The following is a 26,794-nucleotide window of genomic DNA, read 5'->3' as shown; positions in this document are numbered from 1 at the left end:
GGAGCGTACGTTTTAGGAACAGTGTCAAAAGTGCCCATAATGAAGACTCCTGGGGAGCTGCTGCTTTTCACTTCTTAATCCAGGCATTCTTTATAAGGAATGGGATACGAGGGTCTACAAAATTAGCTGAACTTTCTGCAGTCACCTTACCCTGGCCAACAATTGTCTCCCCTATCCATGCAAATGCAGAGATTCCTGGGCCACTGCCAAGGGAACTAGCCACAGCCCTGTTCTGCCAAGGGTAGGAACAGCAATTACTCATCCAAAATTTCCCATTTTGAAAATAAATAACTATAGGAATCTCTTGTCTCACAAATACCCGAAATATGAATCAAGATTACATATTAAAGCCAAGATACAGGCCTCACTTTATCCACCTTAGAGTTGCAGACACTAAGAATGACTACTTCACTTCTAAAAATACACAAAGCCGGACTCTTGAATAAGGTTTTCAATGGCATTTTTACCACACCTACCGGTCAGGCCACAGGTCTCACCGAGCACCATCGTGCCATGCTTAAGCAAGTTAAAATTTAACAAAATGAAACACGGCATACTTCCATCATCAGTCAAACATCAGGGGTGAACTATAATAGTCTGACTCCATCTTTGATGTTTGACAACCAAAAACTTTCAAGCCTTACCTTCTGCCCCAGGTTTAAGCTGGTTGGTAAGAAACCCAGATGCTCCTTCCTGTGGTACTGGCAGGAATTTTAAACCATGTGAAGAGAGTCAGCCCGCAGGTGGGACTCCTCACCTCAGCCCCACTCCCTGATCACGGTAGAGGCCAAGCCAGTCTCTTTTCCTCTCTCTCAGGCCATGCACAGATCTGCTTGAGAGCCTGCCCTCTCTCCCCAGAAGCCCTCATTCTGTGTGTGATGAACTTTTTCATACCCACTCAGACATTGTGTGGAGCCATCAATCTCGATATACAAAGCAAATTTTGGGTGTGATGACCACAATCTACTTTCTCCTAAACTTCAGCAAACAGTGGAATCATCAAAATTGAGCCTCAGGGTGATTAGAGCCACCCTCATGGAATTTTCCAATTTTCACTGTGATTTGAGTTTACTACAAATGGGAAATTTTCTGAATTCTTTATGGCAAAAGGTACTATCACCCAAGAAGAAATGTTAAGCTATCTTTTCCTTTTCTGTTTCTTAAATTAACTACTTGTATATGTATTTTTTCATCTGTCAATTCCAGAAAAAAATTGAGGGAGAGCCCATGTCCAAATAGAGCCATAATTCCTATTTCTTTGCAACCTGTTTAGCCATGTTGCTGTAGAAACAACTAAATTTCTATATTAGGCTTCATCATGAATTAAACTAACATGTTTAAAATTGGAGGTATTCTCAGCTGGGTGTCCCAAACATTCCTAAACAGTTCTGAGATTGGAATTTGAATGACTCAGATGTTCAGGACCAAACTTCTTTTCAAGGATTTCATTACTCTTGTTTGTTAAATGCATAGATTTGTTTCTTGGTGGAGAAATTTATTTTATTTTTTGGTAAAAAAAATCTAGATGACAAAAAAACCAAATAATGCATATGTATATAAATCTTATATTACAGTTATATAAATTAAATATTTGCACAATTCTGTACCAAGTTGCCAGACACACTTGTAGTGCATTGGAGAAGTATGTGGTTTCTTAGCATCCTGTCTGATGGGCTTGCCTTTCCAGCTGTACTGGAATCTCTTGGGTGCAACTATAAAGGTTTTGGAGAAAGAATATTCATTCTTTTTAAACTTATTCAGAGGCAATAAAAATTATTTTCAAGCATCAGGAATGTTCACACCATTTCAAAATTGTAAAAAGTCATAAATTATCTTTAAAATTAGCAATTCAGATAAAATATTTCCATGTAAAAATGTGGATTCCAGAGAAATATTTTCATATTGATTCTTTTATATGAATACTGTATTGATTGGCTGCATACTTCCTGGAAAGATATCTTATCAAAAAATTTTCTACTAATTTCTACTGAGGAAAAGTATGGATATACATAAAATAAAGAAAATCTAATCCATAAAGAGAGACAAAAATTACAGAAAACAACTGCACAAAGGTAAAACATTTACAGACAAGAGTATGCTACCAGATTGTTTTCTTCTTTTGATGCAAAAAACATCACATTTCGTTGATTGGATGCACCTCTTTTCCATCCATGAAACTCTTGCCAAGCACCATGATATGCGAGGCACTGTGCTAAGCAGTGTAGATATGAGGTGAGACAGAGCCTCTGTCCTTCAGTTGCTCACAATCAGGTAAGAAAGAAAGCATATTAATTAAAGCCCAAGTTATAATATGAATTTATTTTAGTGCTTGAGGAGCACATAGCCTTTAAGTCTTACTAGTCGGAGTGGAATGGTTATGGGATGTGTGCAAAGTGAGGTAGGGTTTTAGGCTGGCTTGAGGAGCACAACCAACCACAAGATCACTCAGCTGATCAAAACAAAGCAAAACAAACAAACAAACAAAAACCTTTTACAAAATCCATCACCCTTTCACGATGAAAACGTTTAATAGACTAAGACTAGAAGGGGACTTTCTTAACATGAAAAAGGCCATGTATGAAAACCCACAGCTAACATCATGCTCAGTGGTGAAAGACTGAGAGCTCTTCCCCTAAAGTCAGGAACGAGATGAGCAGCGCTGCTTTTAGCACTTCTATTTATTACAGCACTGGAAGTGAGAGCCAGGGTAATTAGGCAAGGGGTGAAGAAGGTACCCAAACTAAAAGAAAAAAAGTAGAATTATACGTGTGCAGATGACATAATCTTATAGCTAGAAAACCCTAATGAACCCATTAAAAAAAACTGTTAGAACAAATAAATAAATTCAGAAAGGTTTCAGGATACAAAATTAACATACAAAAATCAGTTGTATATCTATGTACTAAGCAATTAACATCTAAAAAGAACTTGGATTGAGGGAAATCCATTTGCAATAGCAAACAAGGTAACAGATTAATAGTAGAGTCAACAAAAGCAGCATACAACTGATACACTGAAAAATACAAAATATTGTTGAAATATATTAAAGAACATCTAAATAAATGAAAAGATATCCCTTGTGCATGGAATGGAAGACTTAATATTATTAAGATGATAATATAAGCACAGCAGTATACAGATTCAATGCAATTACTATCAAAATTACAATGGCATTTTTTTTCAGAAATAGAATAATCCATCTTAATATTCATATGAAACCTCAAGGGATCTTGAATAGCCATAAGAATCTTGAAAACAAGAACAGAAATGAATATGAGTATTTAACATTTACTGATTTCAAAACTAACTACAAAGCACAGTAATCAGAACAGTGTGGTATTGACATAGGATAGGGAAATGGATCAGTGAAATAGAATAAATCCTCACATATATGGTGAACTGATTTTCAACAAGAGGTCCGAGACCATTCAACAGGGAAAGTATAGCCTCTTCAAAAATGGTGCTAGAAAAACTGGATATCTACATGCAAAATAATGAAACCTTATCTCACACCATAAAAAAAATATTAACTCATAGTAGATTAAAGGCCTGAACTTAAGATCTAAGACTAGAGAACTCTTAAAAAGAAACATAGGGACAAGTCAACCTTAGATTTGGCAATAGTTCTTAAATGTGACAACAAAAGCTTAGGCAACAAAAGTAGAAAATTTTGACTTCACCAAAATTAAGATCTTCTGTGCACTAAAGGACACTATCAAGAAATTGAAAAGGCAATCCACGTAATGGGAGAAAGTATTTGCAACTCCTATATCTGATAAGGGTTTCATATTCAGAATATATAAAGAGCTCCAACTCAACAAAATATACAAACAACACAATTTTTAAAATGGGTAAAGGACTTGAATAAACATCTCTCCAAAGAAGATAAACAAATGGCCAATATGCACATGAAGGGACGCTCAACATCATTTGCCATTTGGAAAATTTGAATCAAAAGCAAAATGGGACAGCACTTTACACCTACTAGGATGGTTATACTTTTTCAAAAATGGGAATTTGGCAAGGATGAGAGGAAACAAACCCTTGCACATCACTGCAAATATAAAAGAATAGCTGTTGTGGAAAGAATGTTAACATTCCTAAAAAGTTAAACATAAAATTACCATGTTATCTAGCAATTCTACTCCTAGGTAGCAACCCCAAGGAATTAAAAACGGGTGCTCAGATACTTGTCTGCCAACATTCATAGCAGCATTGTTCACAATAACCAAAAAGTGAAAATGAAGTGCCCGACACAAATCAATGAATAGAAATCAACATACATATAATGTTAATACATACAAAGAAATATCATTCAGCCTTAAAGGGAATGACATTCTGATACATGCTACAACATGAATAAATTTTGAAAACAGTATGCAATAAAATAAGCGAGGCACAACAAACAAATATTATGATTCCATTTATGTGAAATACCTAGAATAAGCAAATAAATAAAAACAAAAAGTATATTTGAGATTATTAAGATCTGGGAAGGAGGGGAGAATGGGGAATTATTGCTTAATGAGTCAAGAGTTTCTCTTTGGGGTAATGAAGAGTTTTGGAAATACTAGTAACAGTTTCACAACATAGTAAATGTAATTAGTGCCACTGAATAGTACAATTAGCAATGGTTAAAATGGCAAATTTTATTATACATGTATATATATTTTATATATTATATGTGTATATGTATTATCACATAAGTATATTTTTATATCACAAGAAAAAATAGCAAGACCAAAAAAGTGCCAAAGAGAGTATATAGTGAATTATCTTTACTGTTTGTATTTGCATAAAGAAACACTGGAAAAATTATAAGGAACTAATAAAAGTGGCTTCTTATAAGCAACATGAATAGTGAGCCCTATACCCTAATGTGGTTGTAATAATTACAATACAAAAACATTCGTTCCTGGTTGGTAAGTAGCCACTCCCCAGTTCCCTGAATTTTCCTTACCTCTGCCCTTATCCCAGGATACTTGACTCCACATGATCTAGCAACTGAAGTGTTAACCCTGGCAGAATAGGGGTGTGGCTGGCTTAGCGTGGGTTGGAAACAGAGTGGAAGGGCAGCTTTGCATACTAATTCTTTAATATCCTTTTGATTTTCAAGCCATGTAAATATATTTCTTATTTTGTAGTAAAATTTAAAACTAAGGAAGAGGTGGGAGAGAAGGGCAGAGCACAAGGAGGGGGAAAAGAGAAGCACACCAGCTGGAAAGGCACTTAAGAGAATTTTAGCAAAACAAATGTGTATTTGTAAACCACAATAAGCTCAGGGAATTGCAAGTCTTGTAGAGACGCCTAAACATAGAGTGGGGAGAAGATGAGGTTATAGAGATAAATTTGGGCCTTAATATGCGGCCTAAATCAATTTAAACTATTCCTATGGCACTGATTAATCATTTAGATTTTTTTCAATCAAGGAAATTAATTGAACAGATTTGTGTGTGAGAAAAATAATTCTGACCTCTAAACGGAGAATGCACTGAGTGGGAGGGCTGGGAGGTTGAAGGAGATGGTAATGAGAGGAACATAACAAATTACAGTCAGAAGATACTGAAGAAGAAAGATCTAATGGTCTTGCTGAAAAACAGCTTGGGGTTTGAGTTAAAAGAAAAAGAGGGGAAAACAAAAGATGACTCTATGATTTCTAGCTTAGTTAACCACATGGGTGGAGTATGACCTTTAATGGGGGAATTCTAAGGGGAATTATTCAGGATTGTGATTATGTGAAATGTGAATATATTGAGACGCCAAAGATAAAGTGTGACATAATGTGTATTTCAAATAAAAAGTTACTGTGCAAGTGGTAATGATTTGGTTTCCATTTTATTTAAGAGTGACTTAAGAAGAAATATGACACATTTTATAGGAGGAAGTATCTTTATACATAAATGAAGATCTAAAATCAAAGAGCAGTGTTGGAATATGTTATAAAGACTATTTTATGCTGATTTTTACAAAATTTCTTTTTGACCATGATAGCCTAGATGTTATAAACATGTAGAAAAATGACCTCTAGGTATTGTCACAAATTATAAGATTTTTATTTTTATGAAAAATAAATATAATTTCTCAGAATGCCAGCTAACATTTTCCCCAATAAATGTATTTTCAAAATATCATGGTATTTTCAGGGGATGATACTGTTTCATCAGAGTAGAAATCAAGATGAACAAGAGAAGTTTCATAAACTCTTTATGACCAAATAGTTTTTTAGATAATTTATTCAAGAGTCCTTCGCTCAATTATAGACATACTTCCAGCTTCTCCACTCTTCTTCCACAGCTGAACTTCAAAAAGTAGTCTATATTCACATCCTTCATTTCCTTGCATTTACTCCTCCATCCACTTTATCTGACTTAGGTAAGTGGCTGTTATCTAAGGTCAACAGAGCCCAACACATGGCTAAATCATCTCACATGAACTCTATTGCATTTGCATGCTTGCAAAACACCTCCTTCTTGAACTATTCTCTTTCTTTGCTCTCTATGGCACTACACATTCCTGGTTTTATGATTTTATGACAATTTCTTTTAAATCTCTGCTGGTTTATTCTCCTCTATCTAGCCATTAATTGTGGAATTTCTCAGGAGTGGGCCATGTATCTTGTTCACTTCTCAGCCTACCCTCTTCCAGAACAGCATGCCACATCTACGTCTTTAGTTTCCAACTATGTGCCAACAACCTGTGGCCTCCCCCCTTTATTTCAAATCTCCAGACTGTGAGCACAAATAACCAAATGTTTCTCATCCTCTGAAAGTGATGCCTCCAATGTACCTCAAACCAATCATGTCCAAATAATCACACTCTTAATCAGACTTATCAAACATGATCCTTTTCCAATATTCCTATATATAATTTAGTGAAATTATTCATTCAAGTACACAAGTCAGAAACTTAGTAACACCCTCAACATTTACCTTTCATTAAACCCCCATACCCATTTCTTCACCAAGACTGTCAATTATTACCTCTTAAGTATCTCTTACATTTCTGTATTTCTATCTGTACTGTCAAAACCCTAGTCCAAACCGCCAGCATCTCTTTGAAAACATACTGGACTGAAAGGTTTTAGTCCTCAAATCTGTGAAGGAAGCATAGTAAAGTTTTAAGTTAGTTTCCAAAGTGTCTGTAGAAATTATGACAATTATTCAAATACACAACAGGCACATCTATCCATATTAGATATTATCATTCAAAAACAGCATCTCCTGCGCAGTTACAGTAAGTGGTTTGAGAAGTAATAGAGCAAAAGGTGAATGCCAAGCACTGTTTCCATTCTGCTACATCTTCTTCTCTGTATGTGAGCTTTCAAATCCAGAGTGTCTCTTCTGACTTTTCTCCTTTAGCCTTTTCCAGATCATTCTGGGGTCATCTGAGAGCCTGGGAAGGCCCTGATGTGCTTCTCCAATAAGGGTAAGAAGGTCTTTGGTATGAAGATGTTCATCCATTTTCTCTTGGAGTAGAAACGACTCCAGTAAAGTCTTCCTTCGTTTCAGGAAGGCAGATTGAGCCAGCTCTGCTCTTTTTCTGTTACAATCGGGGCACCTGGAAGAAATGTGTTGCTTAGCTGTTGCCACCTGCTTTAGTGTTGCCATCACGTTTTTTAAAGAGATTCTGTTCATAAGCTCATCAGGGACAGTACAGCTTAAGGCATCTATCTCTGAAGCCTCTGCATCCAATCTATGTGGCAGCTTTTCACGTTTGCTGCTCTTTTTCTCCTTAGAGGTAGCTCTGTGATGGATCAGGTTTATCTTACTGGTGCAAAAAGACTGCAGGGCATTCAATTGTTCATCAGATACCAGAGGGATTTCTGTTTGAAGTTTAGTGTCTGGTGGGTACCGTCCAGAGTTAGTTTCTTTGCCCTTGAGCTGGTTGATCCTTTTCCAACTAAACCTCCTTTCTGAAAGCTCAGATGGTTTATCTTGATATTCCAAGCATGTAATCGACCTTCCACTCTGAGGCTTGCTCCCCGAGTCCTGGGACCAGGGCTGCAGTCCTCCGGAGGAACTGAATGAACCGGAACTCTGTACCTCATCAGTGAAGGACTGGATGGTCTCATTGGAAAGGTCGGTCATAGCGCTGATGTCCGTTGGGGCCAACTCAACTTGCTCCTCTGAATCCCCAGCTTCTAGGTGGGTGGCCATCACGTTGCATCAGACTCGGCTCCTCACCTGCTTTGCTTGATCAAGACGGACTCAGGAACTAGTCAGGCCTGAGACCGCACCGAACGGGTCCCTATAGGTGCCGGCAGTTCTGCCGGGCCTCTCTTCCGGGTGGCGCCTTTCCGCTGCCATGGCAACGCGGAGCGGTCATGCGCACTGGGTCGCAGCGCCGCGCTCCTCCCCGTCCCCCGCCCGCAGCAACGCAGACTCCGCCCGCACAACTCGCGCTGGAGTTGTGGGTTGTCTGTTTGCTTTGCGTGTGCTATTTTCGCTGCAATTTTAAGTACAAAATCTAGTGATTTTTTGAGAGAAGTTGCAACCACCCTTTTCTCAGGGGTCAAACAAGAGTACATGTGCGAGGCCAAAAGGAATAAGCAGCCTCCGACAAAGCCGAGAAAGTATGACCCACTTAAATGATTCACATTTTAAAAAAGCAAAAAACAAAAAACCCTGCCAGCCAGAAAACGCAAGTAGAAACATGGAAACCTGTCTGCCCATCCTACGGCCAGGAGATGACCTATTTGAAGACCCTGTCTTACTATAAAAATCAAATACTGAACCCATCCTGTAGATCTCGGCACGACAGGGCTCCTACCATATTACTCCAGCCTCATCTGAAGGCTGCAGTGTTCCCAAATCTCAGTGCCTCGGGTCTTCGGTTCGGGCAGGACGCCTCCGAACCGCACATCCGGAGCCCTCTTCCCTGTTTACGTGATTAATTACTGCTGCTCCTTCAAGTCCCTTTTCCTCAAAAGAGCCGCATAGCCACCCCAGCTCCAAAACCCTTGAGAACCTTTGCTTCACAGTTTACAACTATGTGTTTGAGTATTTGATTATTATTATCAAATCGCACCACGCGATTAAAAACTCAATGAGCAGAAACTTTGGGGTTGGGTGAGGAGGAGACGCTAGCATTCAGCAGGTACCTGACACACAGAAGGTATTCCGGAAGTCTCTGTTGAGTGAAAGAGGTGAATGTGGAAATATAAGTCTCTTACAGGTCCGGTGGGTTTTATGGGATACATATTAACAGCTCAGGGAACTTCAATCTTTTCTTCCTCCAGAACCCCCCAAATTCAGCTGTTACTCTTTGTACAACAGCTTTTTAAAAAAATAGAGTTTTACAAACCATTATTCTCAAAAATTATAAAATGTTATCTATGGAGACTGACTTTTTCTAGGTCTTAGTAATTATGTGAGTCTACATCTTAGTCAGCTTATGTTAGATTTTATTTCAGGATTTCAAGGGAGTGGTCTTCCTTGCTCAGATCCTTCTGTGTGTATGTGTGTGTGTTTGTGTGTATGTGTGGTGTTGCTATTCAAGTCTAGCCAGATATAGTTAATGCTATTCCAGAAATATTCACTTTGGCAAAGAGTCAAAAGTCTGTAATGTTTAAAAAAACATCTCCCAAATATAAGCCAGATTCATAATGAAGAAGAAAAGATTACAATTTAATTTATTTAAACCAAATTATATTTCATCATAAAAGGTTGATCTTTAAAAAGAGGTAGCAAAGAATTTGTGGACAGTTCCAAGTAATTTCCAAAGCTCAAGATTTTGGATCTTAAATTTTTATTTTAAAACCTTTCTCATTCCCTGAGTATTTACACATAATTCGTCATAACACAGGTTATTCTCAGAAACACTGAGCAAGAGAGCTATACTTTAAGTATATTTACATTTTCTAATATGTTAAATCGTTTTAAGAATAACTTTGTCCCAGAAGCAGGTAAGTTTGGGGGTATATCCTGTAATTACCTAATTTCTTTTCAATAACTAGCATGACCCAGTAAATGGTTAAACACCCCAACATGTATTCTTTAAACAACTACAATAGCTCACGATACTATCATTATTAAGTAAGATTCAGAAAGACAGAGGCCAAACTCTGATTTTAAAGGTAGAGACTATTACTCTTTGTGTAAACCGTACACTCTTCTTTTATCTCTAAGTCTATCACAGAATAAAGTTAAAGGCAACTACTTAAAATGCACACACCTCTTTTCTCTTTTCTATATATGAAATAAAAGTACTATCTGCCTCCTATCTTTCTTCTATATCAGAATTGTCAGTGATGTATAGGTGAAAAGAAAATCTCAGACCATTACATAGTAACTACTAGCAAGAAATCTATATTCCATGTTATTAAGAAAGATTGTTAAGCGATCTGTGAACAAGTATGATGTCTTATACAACTGTTTTAATTAGACGTTTCAAGTGAGAGTAAAAAGCAAGAATGCATAAAGGGAAAGGGGGAAGAGAGTTGCAACATTTATATCTTATCTAAAATCTTTTTACACTACACCAACAGATATAAATCACTCCAACTTGCTAGACTGAAAACAGATTTAATCAATATTTTCAGAAAAAAATATAGGATGACATTTTAAACATTGTATGTATATTGCTTTTACCAGTAAAAGAAAGACCAAGGGATTGACAGAGAGGAAATATTTATAGCTTTCCCAGAAAATTCATAGCAACATTTCAGCATCCCAATAACTTTGTATTAGAATTACTCTTTATTTAGCAAATATCTATGAATTTTGGTGGAGTCATTTTTTTTTCAAAACTAAAACTAATTATCTAAATCTAAAATTAAATAACTAAAGCTACAACCAAATAATTCAATCAATACTCAAATGCACCAAAAAAATGCTGTATATTTATTTCTTGTTATAAATGTAATCTTCTTTACAAGATCTCACCCATTTTGGTAGCTATGGTAAACCATTAAGTTGATAATTAACAATATTCCAGACATTCTCATATAAGTCAGTCTCATTTTAGCAAATATTCAGTCAATGCTAAATTTAACTCCCTAAGGAACTATTTCTTTTTTCCCAAGATGGTGCCTACATAGAAGGAAACCTTTATTATCTTTGGAGCATTTGGTGTTTGGGGCCCTAACTTTGTGCTTACCCTTTGGTTGGTCTTCACTGCATAGTGCAGGTGGTCCTTGGGCTTGTGCCGATTTCCACCAAGGCACAACTAGTCAGGTTCCTTCCAGGGTCCTGACAAAATGCAAGGCTAGTGGAGCTTCTCCAAACCCCTCCTGGCTATCTTGACACACACTTGACGAAAGTACCCACGGGTACTTTGACTCCCTCCTGGAAGCTGGTTGTGTCTTTCAAAATCATGCTGAGAAACGGCAGAGGAAAAGGGAATGTGCTCTGGCACTTACAGCCCAGCCTAGAGGCCTTGCCATTCCACCATCTCTCAGGAGACTTCTTCTGGCACGCCGTTCCTCTGGCAAGTTCAAGCATCTTGACATCTCTCCCAGGCTGATGGGAATGCTGGGTCCTTTATAGGCCACATTGTGGCTCAGACAGCCTGGGGTGGGAGTAGGAAGGGACAGGAAGGAAAGAAACAAATGGGGTGTTCCCACCTAACCACACTATGGCACTGCTTTTATTGTCCTACTGTCATCATTTCTTTTGTCATAGCTTTTTTTCGCGCTTTTCCTCAAAAGCCAAATATGCTTTGTAGCTAGAAAGCTTACCCTTAGAGAAGGGAGGTCAAAACAATTTAGTATTCCTGTCTGATTCCCTTCCCCTCTTATCTCTCTCTTTGGAGGGAGAGGACCTAGCTTTCTGCTTCTTCCTGTCTGTCAAGCACTTCTCCAAAGTAACAGAGTGCCCTCCTTGCCATGTGGCATATTTGGCCTTGTGCTGTGCAGGCCACCAAGATGAAACCTAGTTTATGAATAAGGGAAATTAAGTTGATAGAGCCTTCCAAAATATTCTACCTTTTACATAAACTTCACAGCACTGTACTTGGGTCTGTAGATCAAGCAAAATGATATATTATTTCCCCTCCTAAGGGGCAAAGTTAATGTATCAGAAATCTCACTGGGAGAAATCACTTTTGTGGAGTGAAGAATCTTACATCACTCTTGATATTTGTCCTTTTTTTAAAAAATATTTTACATCTCAAATATCTCAATCTTTTCGATGCTTTTTCTTTCAGTTTTATTTTTAATTGATTAATTGGCTTACGGAGAGCTGGCTTTTACTTTAACAGCTATTGTTTTGCAGAGAAAATATATGTTTACTCTAGGTACTTAAAAAGATAAAGATAAGCTACACATATTAATTTTAAGTGAAAGTTACCTGAAGTCTGACCTCCCAAAAATAATCACTACAAACACATCAAATATTTTAATATTTTTCTTCAATAGTTTTTCTTAATAAAACCTATATTAAACTTGGGGTTTATAAACTACTTTCTTCATTAATAATAATATTAACATTTTCCATTCAATTTATAAGTAATTCAATTTCAAAATAATTTTAAAAACTGTATTGCATTATTTGGTTATCTAAGAAGATTATTTAAACACAAGGTATTTAGTTTTTTGCTCCTAAAAATTATTGAAATAAGCATTCCTCTAACTAAATCATTATATACATTGATAGCTATATGTGTAAGATAAATTATAAATTATAACTGGTAAGTCCAAATGGATGCACAATTTTAAGGCTTTTGGTATATCTCTCCCTCCCTGCTCCTTACTTTAACACCCTGTGTATTAAAACATCCAGGATACAATATTATTTTATGTATACGTACTCCAGTTTGTATCCCTAAATAGGTAAGGCCTTTTTAAAACATAACCAATAATGATTATCATACCTAAAACATAATAATTCCTTAATATCATCTAATAATTATTCTGTAGTCAAATTTCTCTGATTGTCTCCAAAATGCCTTTTTATAAGTCACAGTGTTTGAATCAAGGTCCAGTCACTGCATTTAACCAATGTGCTGCTCAAGGCTCTTTCACGCCACAGCATTTTCAAAGTATAAACAATTCAAAAAGCAAAAAGGGAAACAGAGGGAGCACACAAAGAAGTTTGGCTTTCTTCTCTATATACCATCATTGTTCCCAAGAGAAAATCAGTATTTTAAAATTTTTTATTTATCCTTCCAAGTTTCTGTTTAAAAATATAAATCAGTAGATATTTGTATCTCTTTTTTTTACAAAAAATGTTCATCATACCCTACATATTGCTTCACACCTTTTTTGTTTTTTTCTCTTAAAAGTATCTCTCCGATATCACTTCACATCAGTACATACACAACGTCCTCGTTTTTCTCTCTGCATAGTATTCCATTGTGGGAATGTACCACAGTTATTCCCAATTTTGATGAGGATTTTGTTCTTTTAAGAACAAATCCAATTTTTCTTTGTACTTCTGGAATCCCCAAGAAAGCTCCTAGCAGTGAGATGAGTGGATCAGAGGTTCGAGTCCTATGTACTTTGTTTCTTTACAAATTTTCAAATCCCACTCTCTATGGAGCTGTGCATTGGGCATTCCTGCTACCAGTGAAGAGAGCGCGCCTCTTCCCGGGAGCCTGGCCAACAGCAGGTGTCCTCGGGCTTGCGGAATTCTGTGAATCGAATGGAAGAGAAGTGTTATCTTTGTGTGACTGCACATTGAATTCCTCTTACTATGAGTGAGATTGAGCACTATTTCATGATTATAAGGGCAATTTGTATTTCTTTTTATGAGTACTGTCTATTCATTTCTTTTACCCATTTTTCTATGGAATTGTTGCTTTCGTTTTCTCAATTCTTGAAAAACACAAACCTTTAACACTGAAATTTTATCCATTTGCCTGTGACATTAACTGCAAATGATTTCCCCAGTTTGTCTTTTTATTTGCTTATGATGTTCGCTAGGCAAAAGATTGATTTTTTTTAATTTCACATAGCAAATTTATCAATCGTTTTCCTTATTGTTCTTGGATTTTTAGTCACATTTAGGAAAGTTTTCTTTACCCCCATGTTATAAATAAACTCACCCATGTTTTTTTATAGCACTTGTGATCATTTTTATTCCCATGTTTCACAATTCTTGTCCTTTTCTAGTTTCTTCCCTATCATATGAAAATGTCTGAAAATATATTTTTCAATATAACTTCCTAGTGATCTCACTAATACTTACATACAAAATGTTTTTTATTACCCTACTGTCCTTAGATGCTGCCTTTTTCATAAATTTCCATGTGTACTTAGGGTTATTTTTTCCCTGTAATTTAGCTCTGGTGTATTGGCTTGTCTTTCTATTCACACATCAATACAGTAATATTTTGATATGCTGTGTAATATGTTCCGTACTCATAAGGCCAGACCCTTCTCTTTCATTTTCAGGAATTGCTTGATGTTATTGGTTTATGTTTCCAAATAAACTTTAAAACCAAGTTAGTTAGCTAAAGGATAAAAGTAAAGAACATATGGTACTTCATTGAAATGTACTAAATTTATAAACATTGATAATCTTTTTTTAAATTGGGCCCTCCTATCCAGAAAGATGGTGTGTTTTTCCAAGTATTCACGTATACTTTGGCATTGTTTAAGTTTCCTCATTTAGGTTTTGTCTATTTCCTTTTGAGTTTATAAATTTTATTTTGTTTCATTTAATACACTTTTATTTTAATAATTGTAAACAAAGTTGTTTCTTCTATTATATCTTTTAACTTATTACTATTTGTATATTGGAATACTACAAATTGCAGTATTTTTATTTTATAGCCTGCTAGTTTCATAACACTTTTATTTCTTAGAGTAACTTTATCTTTGTCTTGCATTTGTAGAACATATATAATACTTCTCTTTTTAAAATATTTTTAAACTTATGAAAACAAAACACAAAATGATCTGTGTAATACAAAATTGTCCTATAAAAAGCTATTATAGCAAAGCTCTAGTAAAGAGACAAATTACAGATAAAATGTTGAAGAAATTAATAAATTAATATAAAACAAACTCTCTAATTACAGATTTTAAGTAAATTTTCCATCTATGTTCTTTCAATATTGCCAGTAAGCTACTCGCTTTATTTAGATTTGTTTAAAAACTTGAGTTTAAATAAAATTAAATCCTGCACATATAGTGTTTTTAATTTTGAAATAATTTTTAAGTAGGTGATATTTAATTTTTTCTAAATAATTATGGGCAAACAAATTTAACATAACTTATAATATAAGCTAGAAACACAGTTTGCATCTAGGCATTCCAAATATCATAATTTTAATCAACACATTTCTTAGAATTAAGAAAAATGAGCATAATCTTTGTTATCTTTTCTTAAAAGAAATTAGCAGAGGTGTGAAACATTCTTAATTTCTTATGCAGTGTATTAATTTGCTACAATTGTTCTAATAAAGTACCACAAACTGAGTGGCTTAAACAACAGAAATGATCTCACAGCTCTGGAAGTTAGAAGTCTGAAATCAAGGAGTTGGAACAGTTGGACTCTTCTGAGGACTACGCTAGAGAAGCGTGATCCAGGTCTCCCTGCTTGACTTGTAGGTGGCCATCCTCATGTTCTTACGGCGTGCTCCTGTGCGCATGTCTCTGTGTCCAAATTTCACCTTTTTATAAGGATGCCAGTCATATCAGTGTCCAGTCATATTATAATAAACTCATTTGACCTTGATTACTTCTCCAAAGACTCTATCTCTAAACACAGTCACATTTTGAGATACTGGAGCCTAAAACTTCAACATAAGAATTTGTGGCGGGGATACAATTTAGTCCATAGTGTGTGGTTTTCCTGAAAAACAGGTTAAAGATTGATTAGACAGTCGGCCTCTGGGGTACACTTTTGGTATCAAGCTGCATGTGATTTGCTAAGAGACAAAAATAGAGCTGTTTAATACAGAGACTCAAGAAAAGACAAACTCCTTTACAGGTATACCGAGAGCTACATTCTAGCGGTAAGGTTGACTTTATCTGTGTGTTGATGAAGTGTCTCAATACCTTGGTTAGGCGCCTGGAGAGTGCAGTATGCGCTCCTAGACACTCTCACAGACTTCACGGGCCAGCCTATTGACTGATTATCCCACCCAGGGTCTTTAGTAACAAATTATTGATCTTATTAGAAAATAAGTAAAAGTTAGAATTGAAATTTCAAACAATTCTTTTAAGATATATATACACATACACACACATACACGCAGTTCAGGATTTGTAATGCATTTAGACATTAAGCACTGAATTCCCTCTGCTCTATCTGAGTATCTGGTAAAATTCCAGACAAGTTTAGCTCATAAATTATTCAGTTATTTTAGAAATAATATCTCTAATATATTTAAGGGCATCGATGGTGATTTTCTTCACAACAAATAATAATGTTACCTGTGAATTTGAATTGCATGATCTTTTTTGCCATTTCGTCTTGAAAATTCTAACGTAACCACATAATATGTAAGTTTCCTAGCATTAGCCCAATAGAGAACTGCATTATTGACTTTCCCTTCGTTGTCGTTCAAATTCAGAGCCAATCATTCTCAGCATCTTTATGCAATGTTACACAGTTAGGTCCCTGAGCCTGTGGGCAATGCTATTTAAAACTGACCTTGGCATTTAGGAAATTAATATAAATCAGACCCTAAATATAATGTATTTCTGTTCAAAGCAAAGAGGAAGTATGAAATGAATTCATAAAAGTTGCCATTAATTTGAATTTGTGTTATACAGTTTTGTGTTCTCCTTGAGGGACAGAAGTGGCTCTGGATAATAGGGCAAAAGACTGGAATTCACAGTGGTTTTCCTGAAAACTACTACATAGAACCGTTTTTCTTCTACTCAATATCTTTGCAAAGCATTTTACTGTAATTTTCCTACTTACAAAGTCAGCTTTCACTGTAAAATGAATATTCATATGATTGCATAGGGTTGAATGACATAGAAATTGTGCATAATCTCATTTGAGACCAATCTTTCTGTAGAACTCGTTTATTGAAGTGTTCTGTGGAATCATGAAAACATCACTATGCTCTGAAGAGACATCTAATGTGATAAATTGAACTCACAGGCTCAACTTATTTTATCTCCTTATTTTAGATAGGCATTTTCCAAAAACAAACTCTATCGCTGAAGAATGTAAGACTGTTTCTTTAGAGCCTTCCATGCTTAACTTGAAAGCTGTCAACCCAGGAGGCTGAAACAGAGCAAGATTATGAAACCTGAGTGAATAGCTCATTCTTTGTGCCCATGCCCTTGCTGCATGCTGCCCCGTGCTACAAGCCTGAGAGGTATGCACTATGATAGCTAATGAAGCACTTCCTTTATGTCGCGCTGACCAGAACTCTTGTTTGAAGCCTGTATATTATGCCACTGAAACCTCACAATGTCAGCCTTTGTCTGGTTAGCAGTGGCTGTTTCTTGTTTTTTCTGTGGCCAAATTTCATGCATCAAACTGGTTAGACCATTTACTAATAAGTGTGGCTGTCATTAAATTAATTTCTGCTGTTTGTAAAGTTGTTTTTGCTTGTTTGTTTTCTTTTGTTTTGCTTTTGTCTGTCCCCTTTTGAGTCTAGCATCCTCAAAGCCAAGGCTTTATAATTTTGAACCACTTGGAGATAAAAGCTTGGAGGTGAAAGCCACTGAGCCTCCTGCAAGTCCCTCCTCTATATTAACTATAGTGATAACAATTAATATTACAAGGATGAAAATAAGAGTAAAATTCATCCAGGACAAAGAGAATGGTATCAAGTAGGTCAATATTAATCGCCTCATCCTAAATGTAACTGAGAAGTATTAAAAGTGATCCACTTGTTATATTTTAACATACTATTCTCATACTGTGTTATCTGATTAGGAATCTTCCTTCCCTCAACTACTATTATAGAGGTATGTCCCAAAGCAGGCTTTGATAAAGTGACCTAAGGAATAATCAAGAGTAATTGCCAACGCTGTCTATAAAAATGTGTCTCAGTTAACTTAAATGCAAACAAGAAAAATTAAAAGGTTCTTCAGAGCCTATCAATTTCAAAAAGAAAATATTATAAACTCCCTCCTCTAACTTGAGTTGTATCAGTTCCTTCATTTTTGTTTCTTGTAATATAAAAAAGACAGCAGCATCCATCTCTTGGGGTAGCGTTAAGTATTTAAATGGGACACCATAGACTAGAGCTCACTACCCAGTACAGGGTAGATACTATAGCCACCATTATCATTACAAGTCTGGAGTAGACTTAAGAGCGCACTGGAAGGCTGAGATCCTTCTAACACTGGCTCCTCCATTATGAGTTATTTATTTTTTTTGCCATATTATGCTTTATTATTTCTTTTTTTAATTATATTTCATTGATTATGCTATTACAGTTGTCTTGATTTTTCCCTCTTCGCCCCCTTCCACCCAGCACCTCCCACTCCCTCAGGCCATCCCCCCACCATTGTTCATGTCCACGGGTCATTTTCAGGCTAAAAGGGGTTGGCAAGAAATATTCGAAGTCATGAAAAGCAAGGACCTATAGCCAAGATTGCTCTACCCAGCAAAGATATAATTTAGAATCGAAGGGCAGATAGTTTCCCAGACAAGAAAGTTATTTAATTTTTAATAAACATTTTACTTTTCTGATTCTTAAGTTTTACACTTGTATTTTACCTACTTAATATGATTGTCCAAAATACTAGTAAACTTGAATATATATACGTTTTAAAATTATTGTTATTCTATTACAGTTTTATATAAATATACCTTGAACAACAAATAACTACAGATATACAAGTTATTTTCTCAAATGAAAAAAATGAAGTAATTAAAAGACATAACTCTGTAGGCCCTATTATCTCCACATTTCTACCATCTTTCTATATTTTCTGGTCTTCTAATCTTCCAGTTTAGCAAGATTATTCAACTTTTCAAGTCAACAGAGTATAAATGCCAGAAGAGCAAACATCACAATGCCAGCCTTTGTTCTAGATAGTGATCAAGTTCTGCCCTTTCCTTGGCTAAAATGCATGCACCAAACTTGTTAAACTATTCAAATACAAATGCATGTCCCTACTTAGAATTTACTTTGTTTTCCTCCATTTTCTTTCTCTTTTTAGATTGAAAATGTTTTTTATCAAATTTTCTAATCTTTGATTAAGGAAATGGCATTCGTGAGTAAAGCCATGATCTGAATTAGTTTCAGATTTCAATTTCATGTTGGAACATATGTAATGGCATTACAACATATTCATATTATAATCAGAACAGTAATAACATGAATGCATTTTGTCAGACTTGTAGTATATCCAGTAATTGCTAAATCACTTCTCCCTTACATTTACATATTAAGATATTTTAGAGTAGTCCTTTTAAAAAACTATTGAATTCTAACAAATAATTCTGAAGTATATTTTTGTTCCTTATCCCCACCCAATACTTGTTCATAATTGTCTTCAAGAACAAAATATCAATGTTGGAATGGAAATTATTTGGAGTGGGAGTTGAAAACTACAGATACAGTTTTTACCAATCTTTTAAGGACTGTATATAGATCTTCATTTCTAAGTATTTCACTATCTCACAGAAAAAGATATCTGAATAAGCATCTATATTATACTTGCCAAGTATACCTGAACAAAATAATTACCAAAGTAAAGACAAATTCTATGTGAGATGTCATGCTATTTTGTAAATAGTTTTGACAATTTATGGTGAGTATCAAATTCTCATTGTCAGGGTAGGTACTCATTTTTTCTATCTATTTGGCATGTCTACCCTTCCCCCTCCCCCAGCATGAAACTATCTCACAAACAGTTCTGCAATGTCCCAGTGATTCAGGAACATCACGTTCTTAGGCACACAGTGCAAAAGAAATGCTCAACCACATACTTCCACTTATGTAGTATTCCATTTCCCATCAAAGCACATAATTTTTTAAAAAATAAGAAATTTGATTTTCTATATGGTTTCCTACTGCCACTAAATAAGACACTTATGCCATCGAAAGCTTAGAATTATTATATATCAAAAGTAATCAGACAAAACAGAAATTGGGTAATTGGAGTATGGTCCAGAAATTGATTATTAGGTTAAAAACTCATGAGATGCAGAGCAGAAACCCACGAATGAGCCAAGGAGTCTGACTGAGTCCTGGGAGTCAGCCGTAGGCTCTTCTGCTCCCCACTACATATCTCCAGTCACAAAATCCTGTTGACATCTCTCCAACCTGCTACGTCTCTTCAGTTCTTCCTCAAAGCCCCTGCTGTAGGACACCATTCTTCTTCACTGGATCTAATGTGCCTGTCTTCAAGTTAGCCTCACAGCCTCTAGACAATTCCTACATCCTTCACTTCCTTTCTTCCTTCTTTCCACTCCAACTCCTTTCTAAATAACTCTCCGGACACTGCAACCAGAAGGAAGCATGGCTCAGACTATGCCCCTCCCTCTCCAGCTCCATGTGTTTCTCACTGTGTTTCATCATTTTATCTTGTCTGAAATCCTTAGCTGATGTGGACTGGCTTTTTCAAGTTGAGAGGGAAAAAAAAAAAAACAACAGTGAAACAATTACTAATACAGTTACTAAAGCTTTTGTCTAAAAATACTTAGGAAGAAGGAGAAAGGAAATTGTTTAAGCAGCTGAAAATTCCCCTCCGAGAAATGTATAACAGTCAGTATTCACCAGCAGCTTTCTCCTCCGCCCAGCCAGCTCCCCTTGCTGATGACTATTCGTCCTTCGGGGCTCAGCTCATCTATCACTTTTTCTGACAAGCCTCTCCCTCAGACTCCTAGTACTCATGCTTTCAGTACCCATAATATGCATAGAATAATTGCCACATCACAAACAAATTCACAAGTGTGTAATAAGTTGTTTATTGTCGGTCACAGCTGTAAGCATTCCCAGGGCTGGGAAAAGTCTGTTTTCTCCACCATTAGATTATGACCTTTGATGAATTTTGAAAATTATAAATGAACTAAATGATTAAACGATTGATTTCATAGTCTGGCAACACTTCTGGCAAGTCAGCAGCGTCTCTGACAGCGTCCTCCTTAGAAGTGGGCATATGTTTTCCCTACTGTTGTTTTGCATATAGTGGTGATTCAGGTTCTTGAAGTAATTGACCACCCAGGCGTCAGTCAGTAAAGCGTATGCCTGTCAAATGTCCAGACCATGTTTGCATTTGGACCCTGATTCCTGCCACATGGCCAGGCCTGAGCATCAGCAGCAAGTGGTAAAGCTCTCACCCTAAAACCCCTCAGAAGGCAACTGCAGGAAGCAGACATCTTGAGGGCGTCCTCAGAAGAAGTAATGTACCAAGAAGACACCCGGTCTGGACCCCCTACAGTGGTCCTCAAATTCTGCTCCACGTTCAAACCACACCCAATGCCAATTAAAGCAGATTCTTTGGAGGTTGGAGTCAGACAGCAGAATTCTCTGTGAGCCCCCAGAGATCCCTGCGTGCAGCCCAGCTTGAGGTCCAGCACCCCAGGCCTCTGTCCTCAGTTTCTCGCGCTAGGAGCATGGGCATCGCTGGGACAGTCTTCCCAGGGCGGGGTTGCAGGCCTCCCAGGGCACCCGAAGGGGAGTCTAGTGTTATAGCCCCTCCCTGGGAGATTCCTATGCATGTTGAGGTTTGAAAAACACATGTCCTCAATATCCTTTTATAAAATAGTCACACTCACACAACTACCTTATGCCTGGCCACTGTCTTTCTTGTCTCTCCTTTGGCCCCCTGTCCCTCTTCCTCGCCTTTGTTCCACCAGAACTACAGTTTCCTGATATGCTACTCGCTTTCTCAGTGAACTGTTTTTCTAACATTCTAAAATATTTTTAACATCAGAAAGTTCAGAAGAAAAATGTAACTAAAACTGTTGTATTTACCATTAATATGTAACAAAATTAAATCTTATCATAACCCAGCCCCTTATTATTTAAAAAATATCATACAAATAATAAATCTACAGCCCTTGTTCATCCCTACACAGTTTTATTTTGTACTGTTCCTCCCCAAATGTGCACACATGGTTCATCAAAAGTAATAGGTAGAAAGGTGGTATATACATACAGAAAAGCTAGTCGGTGTTTAATTTGTAATATGATTTATAAAGGTTACTTATAATTAACTATCAAAGGCACATTAGTGAATAATGCCATCACAATTTAAATATGTTAATATTCTGTGGATATTGCTGACTATAGCTTTAATGAGACCAATATTGTGTAAACACAGATAACAAGGCTTTAGCTTAATATTTCTATTCCTAATTCTGGTTTAACTAATGACAGCCAGCTAAATTCCTGAAAAACATACTACTATTCCATACAGCTGTGTATTCACAACTGTAAACTTACTTTTGCCCACCCCTGTATGTCTGGGAAATTCTTATGTGCTTCCAGAGATATCTGTATGCAAATTGAAGACCATAGTTTAGAAGAATGAGTATTAGATTATAAAACCAAAATACTTTGTCTTGGCTCACGATAAGTGACTTGTGACTGTATAAATCACTTAACCCACTGAATCTTAGTTCTGTCTTTTTTTTCATTTTTTAGATATATTTTATTGATTATGCTGTCACTGTTGTCCCAATTTTTCTCACTTTGTCCCCCTCTACCTGGTACGCCCTTCCCTTCAGCAATCGCCCCCACTTAGTTCATGTCCAACGGTCATGTGTGTAAGTTCTTTGGCTTCTCACTTTCCTATACTATTCTTAACATCCCTCTGTCTATTTTGTTCATATCAATTGTAATTATTGATCCCTGCACGATTTTCCCTTGTCTCCTTCTTCCCCCTCCCAGCTCATAGCCCTCCAAATGATCCTCATACTACCTTATAAAGTAAGGGAATTGGGCTAGGGCCGTATTTACCAAAGAGTTTTCAAATGACTATTCCCCATAACGTGTCATTGGAAATATATATGTATGGTCAAACAATTGGGAAATGCTATGAACAGTCTTTTTTGCAGAAAATACAATATACACTTGAACAGTCAATTCAATAAAAATTCTTACAAGAGAAAAATGCACTTAGCCTCATTTAGCCCATTGATTTCTATACTCTTTGACCATAAAAAATTGTGTTTTTTTTTTTGAGGGGGGTTGTTATAGAACACACTTCAAGACTCTGGACTGGAGTTGTCTGTGATTCTTTCTAGCGCTACACCTTTGTGATTCAATATGAAACATGTAGCCAGATTCAAGTCATAATTGCAGTCACCAAGCTGACTAAATGATTTATCTATTCAATAGGGCTTAAGCTTACTTTAAAACAGCTGAAGCTGTTTTTGAAATAAAAGAATGTGCATAATGCTGTTTTGCTTTAAGATTCTGTGATTTCACTTCTTTCCTGTTTCCACAAAGTTCTTCTGCAGAAAACCATATATGCCTCCACATATATTTTTGTCACCGTTGAATGAGAAAGAGGATTACCTTCATCTTCAATTTTAAAATTTGAATGTCCCTTCATTATCTCAAGCAGATCATGCAAAACCTCAGACCGGGTAGGCCTCTCTCTACCAAATGGTCAGGATAGTTGCCTGGTTTCAGACCGGACTCCGGAGTCTCCCGACTGGAGAAAGACCATGTAGCTCTAATCTCAGTACTGACCTGACACATAGTAGGCACAATAAATATTTTCTAAATGAATATAAATGTTTCTGCTTATTCATATGTATTTCTAAAACAAGCCAGAGAGCTATTATTGAAAACAATGGAAAGAATAAAAATAAAGGATAACACATTGTTAGACTGACTCTTTAAGCTCCAGCATTTTCATGTGATCCTTTCAAATCCAAACGCATTACATCCCTGAATTGCCTTTGTCTACTTTGGCAGTAGTAGTCTCAGAGTTCTTTTGGAGATTAGTTTAATATGACCTTCCATTCCTGAAACCACACAGGCCTATTTCAATCAACCTGTTCTTTTCCAGATGTTTTCTTCTTCCACATCCTTTAACATGGCTTAAAAATTTAATTCCTTTGCTGTTTAATGTATCATCTATTCTTAGACTAGTTGTGTCACATACATGAATTATGTTATATGTGTTAGCTACACAGCAATGTTTCTGTGTCATTTCACTGGGATGTCTTATAGAAATGTGGAAGCACAGAGAGTGGAAATGTAATTGTAAGGTAAAAGCAGTTAAATTTGCTTACCTCCCCTAGTGCTTTACAGAGAGTTTTTGAAACAATTTCAACGCAGATGGAAGTGCCTTCTAATACAGCTTGTAATGTTCTTCAGAATAATGTGTTCCTAAAGAAAAGACTTTTTAAAAAGCTATTGTGTTTCTTGTAATACAATTATTTTACCTGCCCTTCAGTGTTTTGTACTATTACTTGTAGACCTATCACTTCACTAAAAATAGTTATTGGACATAACTGGCTTTGGCTTGACTTAAAGTAATTTATACTAAAGATGTTTATTTCCTTCCTGTGTTTTTACTGCTGATTTTTTCCAGCCTGAGAGGACAGAAAAGAAGTCTTTTTTGTATAGATGGAGACTTATTTCTTGACTTTTAATATAGTTGGTCAATTGTAACTAAATTTAATGGAAGGGAAATATTGAAAAATAATATAAATATTTTATATTTTATAAATAAAGTATAAAAAGAGATGAATTGTTTCACTAATATTTAGTAATTATAATTGTACTTTTACTCAATACTTTCCAACATTTTTCTGGAATCCAAGCAAAGTATTTTTTGAAAGAAACTGTTGTCAAAATAATATGCTTAACTAAAAAAAATTGATCAGTAATACCAAACCAAAGAAACTGTATTGTGTTGGTTACAAGCTTGTTTTGTTGTTTATCAAAACAGAAAAATGTTTTCATAGAAATATGTCATATTTCTATACTGTCAAGAGGTGGTAGTCTCTTAAGTTATGATGTCACTGAAAACCATATGACTAAATGTATACAAAAGCTAAGCAGGGTAAGATGTAGTACCCATTCTAGTTTTTTATATCAAACTTCCTTTTCAGAAGTTATAATATTTAGGCATATTTTAACAATTATATTATTGTTCTTAAGGCAAATATTTGACACTACTTGTTAAGCACCTATTAGATGCTAGTTTATGACAATAAAATGACAACTCCAGTTCAACTTGAAGAAGACACAAAGAAGGCACATGCACTTAAAAAATATCTTGGCAGTTGATGTAAGGCAGTTCAATATTTTTAATGGGACTAGAGTAAAAGGATGAGGATGGTGAGTAAACTCATTAATTTAACAATTCCCTACCATTTCGCATGAATAACCCCGGGGGGAGTTCTAAGTAAATGCTTGAAATATCCCTTATTTCACTTTCCCAAGTATTTATTTTATACTTCCATAGCTTTTAAAATTTATTTTAAAAATTCCTAATGTTACTCATTGTCTTCATACCCACTTCCACATTCCAGACCTCAAATCTCACTTTTTGTTTTCCCCTGGGAACAAATTTGTTAGTTCAGCTTAATACTGGATGCTTGGTTTACAAAAATTGGATGAGATACACACAGAGAGACAAATATAAGTCAAATGTGTGATTGTTAAAATGGCCAATACCAGTGTGCAGAATATAGAAGCATACAATAGACTTAACTAGTCAAGTGTGGTATGGGTGAGGTGAAGGTAAGGAGGGGATTGTTAAATTTAACATGAAGAACTAATAACAAAAAACAATAATAAACCTATTGAATTATTGCTATGTGCTAGACACTATGCATATGTGTGTGTATGTGTATGTGTGTGTATATATTTATGCACTTAGTTTAGGACTTAATATTAGCATTTCATATTTTTTGTTATTTGAAATTAATTTGTGTTGAAGTTTGGAATGTTTAAGAAAATTCTAAGATGTGTTAACACTTGAATGCAATCTTGAAAATGAAGAAATTTCATCCGGAAGACAAGGAAGGAAAGGAGATTCCAAGAAAGGAAACAACCAGTGAGAAATAAGCGAGAGATGAAAGTGTTTTAGAAAAGGGCAAGTAAATCAAAATGACTAGATAAAATGTCTACAGAAGCAAGTGTTAGGAGAAATTAGCAAGAGAGGAGGAGTTAAGTACATCAAGGTGGGGATTTAGGTAAGAGTACGAATAGATGTGAAAGTTATAAGTCAAGCTAACAAACATCTAGATAAAGTATGTTGTATTTTCCAACCTCAACAAATACGCCTTTTTATTGCATGAGCCACATCTGTTCGTACTCCCAGCAGAGGCAAATGCTTCTGCTTTCCAACAGTCAGAACAATAGGACACGACCACCTTTCTTGGGAGGACAGAGAACAAGAGATGAAACCAAGTGTTTCCATGGGTTTGGAAGAGTATTAGTCGCAAAGGGATATCTATGGTTATAGGTTGTGCTATGTCCCTGACAGAGGTACCCTATTTCTTCTTTAATAAATTTAGTAAATGTGACTTGGGATGTGAGTGGCCCTCTCAACTTTAAGTCCATGGCAAGCAAGTTCTCCTTACCCAAGTCTGTATACAGGTTGTTTCATATAGTGTTGAGGGTTTTAACTTTCATTTGTAAAGCCATAGAAATATCAGTATGTGGTTCATAATAACTACAAAGAATCTCCAGATTATAAAAATCTTTTCAGTTGTTTATCATAAGTTCTGAATTGAAAATACTATTATTCCCAAATTAAGCTGTTTCTGTTGCAAGATAATCCCTTTATTATATCATCAGCTTTCTGTCAGATGTGAAATTTTTTTCATCATTTAATTGAATAATCATATGCAATAAAAGTAGTTGGTTCATCAAAAGATTTTAAGGAGTTATATGTCAAAGATATTTAATGTATGATTGATTATTATTATTAAGCTAAAATAATGTTTTTATATATAACTTAATTCAAGAAGAAAGAACTTCTCCGGACCTCTTTATTCTAGGATACATAGAGTGT

At 35.8% G+C, this 26,794-nt stretch overlaps 1 protein-coding gene across 1 annotated transcript; it reads right to left on the bottom strand.

Moving 5' to 3' along the window:
- Positions 1-7,184: 7,184 nt before the first annotated feature.
- CUNH8orf48 (chromosome unknown C8orf48 homolog) lies at positions 7,185-8,156 on the bottom strand. The gene has a single exon (XM_054565800.1). The coding sequence runs from the start codon at positions 8,154-8,156 to the stop codon at positions 7,293-7,295; it is 864 nt and encodes a 287-aa protein (XP_054421775.1). The 3' UTR covers positions 7,185-7,292.
- Between the last annotated feature and the right edge of the window lie 18,638 nt (positions 8,157-26,794).

Source organism: Pteronotus mesoamericanus, unplaced genomic scaffold (genome assembly GCF_021234165.1).
Source record: "Pteronotus mesoamericanus isolate MK-2021 breed Mesoamerican mustached bat unplaced genomic scaffold, CSHL_Meso_final contig_169, whole genome shotgun sequence".
NCBI lineage: Eukaryota > Metazoa > Chordata > Mammalia > Chiroptera > Mormoopidae > Pteronotus > Pteronotus mesoamericanus.
The sequence above is the reverse complement of the archived record's forward strand: the minus strand, read 5'-3'. Positions and strand labels throughout refer to the sequence as shown.

Excerpts from the sequence above, each read along its gene's own strand:
- CUNH8orf48 (XM_054565800.1), bottom strand. The coding sequence starts at position 8,156 with ATGGCCACCCACCTAGAAGCTGGGGATTCAGAGGAGCAAGTTGAGTTG.